General features: G+C 37.9%; 1 protein-coding gene across 1 annotated transcript; it reads right to left on the minus strand.

Annotated features, from left to right (window-relative positions):
- Window positions 1–3,132: 3,132 nt before the first annotated feature.
- LOC149374434 (uncharacterized) lies at window positions 3,133–4,241 on the minus strand. The gene is made up of 3 exons (XM_089593716.1): window positions 3,904–4,241; window positions 3,700–3,824; window positions 3,133–3,632 (listed from the first exon to the last, which is right to left on the minus strand). The coding sequence occupies exons 1-3, from the start codon at window positions 4,239–4,241 to the stop codon at window positions 3,133–3,135; spliced, it is 963 nt and encodes a 320-aa protein (XP_089449842.1).
- Window positions 4,242–11,097: the final 6,856 nt, after the last annotated feature.

Genomic DNA, 11,097 nt, shown 5'->3' on the forward strand with positions numbered 1-11,097 from the left:
GTTTCTGGTAGTAGCATGAGCTCTGGACACGAATTTGACCACTTACGGCAGAATCACCCATATATTTACTATATATACTTCATTATATGTATACATATATACATTAGAATACTTATAATAATAGCTGTTCATCCCTTTTGTTATGCCACATTTTTTAGTCTTTGGTGTACTCCTTATAATGACTACTCTTTGGAGTCAGAGTAGTAAAAGTGCAATTTATCGTTTGTTCGTTGTTTACTAATTTTATTGTATTCTTAGAGGTCAAAACTAGATTTCCTTCAATTGTAACAGCTGCATTTGTTACAAACACGAAATAACCTGTCATGTATTTCAATAAATGACTTAAACAATACACTTTACTTCCACTTTAACAATACGTGGATTTTTTATAGCATACGGTTCTGAAGAGGAAACGTTTTAATTATTTTGAGCATCTTTAAACTGGCCAGCGTTTGTCTCAAAACTTAGTGACTGGTGCTTTAATACTTCGTGGCTTTTTATTGCTAGTATTTTATATCTATGTGCTGGATTGAGTTTTACTCCAGATTTTTTCATCATCTCAGGCCAAGACTTTATTGACTGTGCCATTTTGAACAACTAAATTTCCTGAAGCAAGTATGGGTCTCTTTGTCAGTTCTACTGAGTAAAACGTTTGTTTGATCTGTACTCCAGCAAGAACGTGGTTTTGTTGTTCCACTGTATATCACGTAAAAGTCAAGCAATGAATCTCAAATAACATTTGGAATTGTCATTACATATAAAAGCTTATAAGTTTGAAGGAGTGACAAATTTGTACGGAATGTTAAAAATCACAAAATGATCGCTTATCAAGTTTAAATAGTAATTTTATAATAAATGTAGGCAAATAATCAGTGTAAAAATCGACACAACTTTATTCCGGAAATATTTGCGAGATAAATTTTTATTATGTTAAATAATGTAACAAACTTAGCAATGTAGAAAATAACGCTATTGGTACAAAGTATGTTACGTAAAATCTTTGAGATTATACTAAAAGTCGTTATTTGCAACATATGATATTGTATTTTCAGGCTATAGTTAAATTTGCCTTAGTCTGTGCAGCCGTACAATAAATAAATGGGAAATAACAGGTTATGCTGGAATTAAAGTGATAATATAAGTAGTCGAGGATAATGGAGACCGAATATTAGCAAAAGGAAAACTTTATTTCTTAAGGTACATGCTCTCTGTTAAGCGATACAAAGCTAACTGAACTGCTTGGTCAGGTTAGAGAAAACTATATAGATAGTGTAGTATTATAAAACATAAATTAAAACGCGACACCTGGCGGTAATACAAACAAACCACTTGAATTTAGAATGAATGAGATTAAGTAAAAAGTATATATATTTAACACACTCCCGTAATCGAAGTAATTCTTATTAAACTAGTCCTAGGCCCTTGACACAAAAATCAACTTTCACTTTAGGTAAGGCCTTGGTTAAAATATCCGCGATCATTTCTTCTGTGGGAAGATACTTCAACTTGAACTTTCCATTCTTGAGAGCTTCTCGGATGAAATGTGCCCTTATGTCGATGTGTTTCGATCTGGTGTGGAAAACAGGATTCGTAGCCAGCTTTCCTGCCGACTGATTGTCATTGTAGATCACTGTCCTGGCCAAGTCGGGGAATGCAAGCTCTTTCATCAATGTGGAGAGATAAATGCCCTCTTTGGCCGCGTCGGACAGGCTCATGTACTCGGCCTCAGTTGAGGATAAAGCTACTGTTCTCTGCTTCTTCGAGCACCAGGAAATTGCACCGGAGGACAGAAAGAAGGCAAAGCCCGAATAAGAACGTCGATCCGTGGAGTCTGATCCCCAATCAGCATCAGCATATCCTTTTAGTCCATCTTCGTCCTTTGAGTAGACTAACTTGGCGTTCAAAGTCCCTTTCAGGTATCGGAGAACCCGCTTGCCAGCCATCCAATGAGCCTTGCCATAGCACGAGTTAAATTGGCTCAACCAACTCACAGCGTGAGCTATATCTGGTCTCGTTCCGACAGATAGGTACATGAGGGCACCAGTCAACTCACGATACGGATGAGCGCCCTCCATGTAGTCCTTGCAGGGTTCGAGCTTGGCTCCAGTCGCCAAGGGTGTAGGGATGGGCTTACAGTCCGTCATGTCGAATCGAGCCAGTAGCTCCTTGATGTATCCGCTCTGGCACAACGATATAGACTCACTTGCTTGTTCTATCTCTATTCCGAGACAATACTTGGCCAGACCCATGTCTTTTAGATCAAAGCTTTCGGCGAGACCTCTCTTGATCCTTTCGACTCTAGCAGTGTTACGGGAGACAAATAAGATATCATCCACGTAAAGCAGGACAAACGTAAGTTTATCGTGAAGATCTGTGTATAAACAAGGATCACAGTTGGTAGGTCGTAATCCTAGTCCCTTGAGCACTGCATCAATCTTTTCATGCCACCTTCTTCCAGCCTGACGAAGGCCGTAAAGGGCCTTATTCAACCTGCAGACAGTGTTTTCGCCCTTCTTCAAGCAATTTAGCAATGTCTTTGCCTTGTCCACAGTGACGCGATCGTTTTCGTTTTCACAAGCCACGAGCGACTCCAGGACCTCAGCAAGCATTTTAGGAGGTTTCATGTAGAGTACCGTGTCCAACTCTCCGTGAAGATATGCGGTCACGATATCTGATTGATAGAGTCTTAATCCGTACTTTGCTGCAATTGCAGACAGAGTGCGTAGCGAATCCAACCTCGCCACTGGGGCGAACGTCTCAAAGAAATCTGTACCAGGAACCTGAGAGAAACCCTGGGCGACTAGACGAGCCTTTCGGCGGCATACGGTACCATCGGGGTTATACTTATTTCGAAGCACTGTCCTGCTACCTATAAGTTTTGCGTCGCGTGGTTTCTCCTCCATGGTCCAAGTGTCGTTGTTAATAAGGCATCTGATTTCGTCGCGCATAGCTTCAAACCACGCTGCCTTGTCCAGCCCACTCAAGGCTTCCTTTATGTCGACTTCACCTGCACTCATAACACTTTCATTTTCATCGAGGCGATCTTAACGAAACGTGACGTGACCCTCATGCGACCCTTTATTCGGATTCTCGATAGGAATTTCGAAACCACGGAAATCTTCCTCTTCCGAATCAGCTATACCTGACTGACTGAACGTACGGATGGACGGACGGATCCGAGTAGCAGCGCCCTAGGTCTCCTTCAGATACATGTGCTGGAGCGGTGGCCACTGCTACGCTGTTTATATCTGCGGGCTCTAGCGAGCCAAGCGAGGAGAGGTTAGTTGTCGAATCGATAAGACGCTTACCCTTTACGCCAACGAGATATCCGTAGTGAGTAAGAAAGTCGCCGCCAATGATGCCGATCTGGGTGTCTGCTACGATGAAACTCCATGAAGCTGCACGTCGGAGGCCTAGCTCGATCGTCATGTTGTGGCTGCCATAGGTAGCGATCGGTGAGGCATTGGCCGCTGTGAGCGTCAGCGGTTGAGGCTGCAACTTGCGGTCCTTCATGAGGTCCTTGGGCAGCAGCAAGACGACGGAGCCGGAGTCTACCAGGAACGTTATCCAGGACTCATGGTCGTAGAAGTGGAAGCGGTTCTCCGAGGGTTTATGTTGGCCCACCTCCGCCACTGGAGGCAAGGGGGGCCTTACGGGTTTCTCGTATCAGTCGAGGCGAAAGTACAGGGCGCGCGGCACTTCCTGGCAGATGTCCCGAACTCCTGGTGGAACCAGCACCAGTCGGGCTGAGAGGCTGGATCGGATGATTGGCTGGAACGTCGTTCTTTAGAACGAGACCTGGATCGGCTCCAGCTGGATTGATGCTGCTTGTCGGAGAGCAGTTAATTAAACATCTTTCACATCTCGGCGACCTCTTGCGCGAGGCCGGATCTAGCAGGGTACACTGGCGCCGTCATTGGCGCAGGTGGAGCGACCACGGCGTTGACACTAGGCAAAGAGCACGTGAGGTCATCCACCATGGTGCTGAGCTTGTCGAGGGAGGTGGCCTTCATGATTCGGAGAATACCGCCAACTTGCTGTGGGAGGAGATCGAGCCACCTTACCTTGAGGATGTCGTCAGAGACCTTGCCAGCGGCCAGGCTCTTCATTTGACGAAGGAGCTGCGACGGCTTCGAGTCAGCTAACTGAAGCTGCCCGAAGAGTTTGCGCAGCTGCGCGTCAGCTGAGTCCTGGAAGCGGGACAGGATGGCGTCCTTGATCACCTTGAAGCGGTTGGTCATCGGAGTATTGGCGATGATGTAGGACAGCTCCAACACCGCCGGTCCGGTGAGAGCGCTGACAAGCACGATGTACCACTACGAGTCGTCTGTCGTGCCGTTGGCCTCAAGTATGACCTCGGCTTGAGCCACCCAAGCTGCGGGAGCTTCGGCCCAGAAACGAGAAATTTTTTGATCGGTCATGACGGTCGCAGTTGGATGCTGCGCATTAACGGGAGCGGCTTCCTGGGTTGTTAATGTCGTTGCTTGCTCGTGACTTTCCTCTCCCTGCTCTTGTTGTTGCATGGCGAGGAGGGCTTGTTGAAACTCAGCCTGCTCCCTCTGCTGCTGTTGACGCTGCCACAGCGTGGCCGAAGGCCGCTTTCCGTGGCGAAAACTCCAAAATAAAAGTTTTTAGTCAGGGTTTTTTTGTCATCAAGTTGGCTAAAGGAGTCCCCTAAAAGACGAAAAATGTTCGGAGTGAGGTCCCTTGCCTCGAATCCCTTCCATAATCTTAGTCTGAATGTGGCCGTTACAGCACGTGTAGCCACGTGTAGGGAAAATCGAATAATAAACGCTTGCAGTGAACACGTGTGAAAGTTTTTACTGCCAAGTAAATCTTAAACAAAAAAATGAATTCTATATCTGAAGGTAAGTACAGTACTTTAAAAAATTTCTGCTCATGAAATACAAAATAGTAAATTGTTAAAAAGAAATATGCCCAGACTATGTTTTATTATTATTATTTTTTTGTTATCTACATAGTCAAGTGAAAACTTTTTTATCCTGATAGATCCTGCTCTCTAAGTTATTGAAAGTTGTTAATAATATCATTATGTGCCAAAAAAAAAAAATTAGCTACTCGTAGCTGCCCGTTGAGTTTTTTTGTACATTTATTTACAAGAATCAGCAAGTGAGACGGCGCATATACGCACCTGGAACTACCTAATATAACTGTGATGTGCGTGATAGAATAGAATAGAATAGTGATCTAATAAAATAGAAGATAAACAATCTTATGACAGTTCTTCCGCTTCTAAAACAGACATGGATGAAGATGACTGTGACCGATATGAGATAGGCAATAAAAAAATTTTCATGTAATATTTAATAAATTATAAATATTTTATTAATTTAAATTGAATACTGTACTTCTAAACTAAAAATTTATAAATTACTCTTTAATTTCAACAAAAATATATCAATACATAAAAAGAAATGTTTTTTCATTAGATAACATCACCATAATGTCTTTCATCGTTTGGAATTTGTTAATTTTTTATAAATTTTTAGCTACTTAACTTAAAAATTTAAAAAATAATTTTTATTTAATTGTCAAAATTCTGTGATTTTTATAAGTTTTTTCATATGACACGACGCTATATTAGGTCGGTCATTTATAATTCACTATTTCTGATAACAGATTTATGATAAACGACCTTAAGAACCCCTATATACCAATTTATAGATCATTGCAAGTTATAGATCATCATCAAATTCGTAATCACCGACCCCTAAAACCGATAAATTGACATGCATCTTGATTATGTTAAATAATATACGCTATTTCATGCAAGGAGGTAGTCAATAGGGGAGGAAGGGGATAGTTTTTCAAAATTTTAATATCAAATTCGCAATCAGCAACTACGCAAACCGATAAATTAACATGCATCTTGATTATGTTGAATAATATACGCTATTTCACGCGAGGGGATAGTCAATAGGGAAGGAAGGGGGTGGCTTTTCAAATTTTTAATATCAAATTCGTAATCAGCGACCCCAAAACCCCCCAAGCAAGGAATTTTAAATCAATCACTCTGCTCGTGGGATGAGTTGTTGCTTGCGGCGCGAAACTTTCTGAGAGTTTTGGATGGGGCAAGACGCCACATATCTGAATACTGCCACATGAACTGATCACCCATTAAACCATTGGTCATTCTAATATTTATAATGTGGTAGTTCATATCCAATACCTTAAGTACAAAATTGTTTGATAAATAAAATAAATAATATCACACATTTACAACCAAAAAATTATTTTCAACAAGTCATTACCTTAATACCTTGCTTCAATAATTTCTCTTTCCTTTCTGTTTTGTGAAAAAGCAATACAGTCATCTGTGCAATAAAATCATCAGTACTAACAAGTTGATAAGATTTCTGGCTACATATGTTAGCAAACGATACAGTCTTATTCTACACGATAAAAATATACGACTAGCGCCCCCCCCCCGCACAGTGGTCCCAAACGCTGAAAAAATTATCAAAATTCGTGCTTCACACGAATTTTCAATCAATTTCATCAATTTTGGGCTTATTTTACTCCTAAGGCCATAACCTTCAAGAATCCGTTTCCCCTTGTCCTGTGACGACTTTGTATATGTATGATTTTTATGTATATATATAGCGAATTTCGATAGTCACATTACTGTGTATACATAAAAACGTTGTTAAAATCAACCAATTTGTACCAAACTTAGTGTACGGGGGTTTTTGGGGTCACTGATTACGAATCTGTAGTTGGATTTGCGAAATTCAAAATGGCGGATCCAAGATGGCCGACAAAGTTTTCAAAAATCAACCGATTCGCACCAAATTTGGTGTACGGGTGTTTTTGGGGTCGCTGATTACGAATCTGTAGTTAGATTTGCCAAATTCAAAATGGCGGATCCAAGATGGCCGACAAAATTTTTAAAAATCAACCGATTCGCACCAAATTTGGTGTACGGGTGTTTTTGGGGTCGCTGATCACGAATTCGCACACTGGGAGAAGGATTTATTAACTGTTAACATTTACGAATATTGGAAGAAAATTAGTTGGCATATTCATAACTACCATGATATATTTTTTATCTGAAGCTTTCACACCATTTTTATTATGAATTATATTTCTGGTATTTTTATAAAAAATTCCACTGTATAAATATTTTATCTAATTTACATCTTATTTTTGTTCTAAACATCATTATCATCATCATCATCATCATCATCATCATCATCATCATCATCATCATCATCATCATCATCATCATCATCATCATCATCATCATCATCATCATCATCATCATTACTATTCCCTTCATAATTAAAATCATTATCGCTTCGATCGTCTGACACATTCCTTATGTTTTTTTTTCCAATCAACAAATCATTATTCACTTTTCCCCTTGAAGATTCATTTGCTGTTACCTTTTCAAAATTTAGCAAGGAAAGCATTTCTTCTGTTAAATGTTTATGGCTTTTTTTCGAACTTGATCGACACATGGAAAAGAACGGATCTGAGTGTATCATAAGCCTCTGGAAAATGTCCGTATTTGTTGCGATCCTATTGACAAACGAATAGTGTGAATATCATTCAATAAAAAAAAAAAAAAAATGGCTGTACTTCCGAACACGGTCAGGCACCAATCGAGCTGAAAATGGAATTTTTCATGCAAGATCCCAATTGTTTTACTTTTAAAACAATCAAAGACAAAGCATAATTGCTTTATTTTAAAGTTTTTTGAGGTTAGGAAATATCAGTGATCAGCGCAATGAAAAATAATAAATGTTTCTCATCATTCTATGAAAAATTCATGATGGTTAATTTTTTAAAGAATTTTTTGACGCATAATACTATCAAAAACTACGCAACACTACTTTATTTCGAAGATTTTTGAGGTTAGGAAGATTCAGCGATATGTTAGACTAAAGTAAAGTGTCGATTCATGTTTTGGTATAAGAAATACACATGATAATTATTTTTTAACGTTCAAAACGTTGAAAAACTACGCAAAACGACATTTTTCGAAGTTTTTTGAGGTTAGGAAAATTCAGCAATAAGGTAGACAAACAAAGAGTATTAATTCATGTTTTGGTATAAAAAATACGCATGATAATCATTTTTTAAGAATTTTTTAACGTTCAAAACGTTGAAAAACTACGCAAAACTACTTTTTTTCGAAGTTTATTGAGGTTAGGAAGAATTAGTGATGTGCTCGATCAAAAATAAGTATAAATTTGTAATCAGCGATGAAAAATACATATGATTAAGCCTTAATTTGGATTTTTGAAAGTCCAAAATTATTTTAAATCAAGTAAAACAGCTACCTTAGAGTGATTTTGACTAATTGCAGCTGCCATATTGGTCCGCCATTTTTAATTTTGGAAAAAAGCCAGACGGCAAAAGAAAGCCTCCTAACTAAGCTACAGTTTGCGCCCATAAAACATTTCTTACGACTTATAGAATTTTGGGCAGATCTTTGTTCCGTTTCACAAAGAACGTCCCATATATGTATGTAAGTGTGTGTGTGTCCATTATTACATACATATGTATATGTAGCCCGCTTAAGTCATAATTTGGGATGTTTTCATCGATATACAGAATGAAACTCATGTGTTTGGTCGTTTTTATACTTTTTCATTGTTTTATTACAATAAATAATGCGAATTGTTATAATTTGTTATATATATACCTTGATTACATATATATAATGATGGATGACACTTCGGAGGAAATCGGATCCTTGTAACCTATGATCTTACGAACAAAATAAGCCCAAATTCGTATTGATTGAGTGAAAAATCACAGGAAGCGCGAATTTTGATAATTTTTTCGGCTTCCTGAATCACTGTAGCCAGTTTTCTGCTGCCTCGCGTACCGTACCTAGCGTGATCCAGGTGCAACTCAACTTTGGTGTATTAAATATTAAGATACCGTCTGTTTACCATTACAGTTTGAAAATTTGTAAAGTAACAGTTGGCTATTCAGATAAAAAATATATCATGGTAGTTATGAATATGCCAACTAATTTTCTTCCAATATACGTAAATGTTAACAGTTAATAAATCCTTCTCCCAGTGTGCGAATTCGTGATCAGCGACCCCAAAAACACCCGTACACCAAATTTGGTGCGAATCGGTTGATTTTTGAAAATTTTGTCGGCCATCTTGGATCCGCCATTTTGAATTTGGCAATTCTAACTACAGATTCGTAATCAGCGACCCCAAAAACACCCGTACACCAAATTTGGTGCGAATCGGTTGATTTTTGAAAACTTTGTCGGCCATCTTGGATCCGCCATTTTGAATTTCGCAAATCCAACTACAGATTCGTAATCAGTGACCCCAAAAACCCCCGTACACTAAGTTTGGTACAAATTGGTTGATTTTAACAACGTTTTTATGTATACACAGTAATGTGACTATCGAAATTCGCTATATATATACATAAAAATCATACATATACAAAGTCGTCACAGGACGGAGGGAAACGGATTCTTGAAGGTTATGGCCTTAGGAGTAAAATAAGCCCAAAATTGATGAAATTGATTGAAAATTCGTGTGAAGCACGAATTTTGATAATTTTTTCAGCGTTTGGGACCACTGTGCGGGGGGCGGGGGGGGGCGCTAGTCGTATATTTTTATCGTGTAGAATAAGACTGTATCGTTTGCTAACATATGTAGCCAGAAATCTTATCAACTTGTTAGTACTGATGATTTTATTGCACAGATGACTGTATTGCTTTTTCACAAAACAGAAAGGAAAGAGAAATTATTGAAGCAAGGTATTAAGGTAATGACTTGTTGAAAATAATTTTTTGGTTGTAAATGTGTGATATTATTTATTTTATTTATCAAACAATTTTGTACTTAAGGTATTGGATATGAACTACCACATTATAAATATTAGAATGACCAATGGTTTAATGGGTGATCAGTTCATGTGGCAGTATTCAGATATGTGGCGTCTTGCCCCATCCAAAACTCTCAGAAAGTTTCGCGCCGCAAGCAACAACTCATCCCACGAGCAGAGTGATTGATTTAAAATTCCTTGCTTGGGGGGTTTTGGGGTCGCTGATTACGAATTTGATATTAAAAATTTGAAAAGCCACCCCCTTCCTTCCCTATTGACTATCCCCTCGCGTGAAATAGCGTATATTATTCAACATAATCAAGATGCATGTTAATTTATCGGTTTGCGTAGTTGCTGATTGCGAATTTGATATTAAAATTTTGAAAAACTATCCCCTTCCTCCCCTATTGACTACCTCCTTGCATGAAATAGCGTATATTATTTAACATAATCAAGATGCATGTCAATTTATCGGTTTTAGGGGTCGGTGATTACGAATTTGATGATGATCTATAACTTGCAATGATCTATAAATTGGTATATAGGGGTTCTTAAGGTCGTTTATCATAAATCTGTTATCAGAAATAGTGAATTATAAATGACCGACCTAATATAGCGTCGTGTCATATGAAAAAACTTATAAAAATCACAGAATTTTGACAATTAAATAAAAATTATTTTTTAAATTTTTAAGTTAAGTAGCTAAAAATTTATAAAAAATTAACAAATTCCAAACGATGAAAGACATTATGGTGATGTTATCTAATGAAAAAACATTTCTTTTTATGTATTGATATATTTTTGTTGAAATTAAAGAGTAATTTATAAATTTTTAGTTTAGAAGTACAGTATTCAATTTAAATTAATAAAATATTTATAATTTATTAAATATTACATGAAAATTTTTTTATTGCCTATCTCATATCGGTCACAGTCATCTTCATCCATGTCTGTTTTAGAAGCGGAAGAACTGTCATAAGATTGTTTATCTTCTATTTTATTAGATCACTATTCTATTCTATTCTATCACGCACATCACAGTTATATTAGGTAGTTCCAGGTGCGTATATGCGCCGTCTCACTTGCTGATTCTTGTAAATAAATGTACAAAAAAACTCAACGGGCAGCTACGAGTAGCTAATTTTTTTTTTTTGGCACATAATGATATTATTAACAACTTTCAATAACTTAGAGAGCAGGATCTATCAGGATAAAAAAGTTTTCACTTGACTATGTAGATAACAAAAAAATAATAATAATAAAACA

Source organism: Copidosoma floridanum, unplaced genomic scaffold (genome assembly GCF_036245765.1).
Source record: "Copidosoma floridanum isolate Cflo_tuat_1 unplaced genomic scaffold, Cflo_Japanese_pri ptg000020l, whole genome shotgun sequence".
NCBI lineage: Eukaryota > Metazoa > Arthropoda > Insecta > Hymenoptera > Encyrtidae > Copidosoma > Copidosoma floridanum.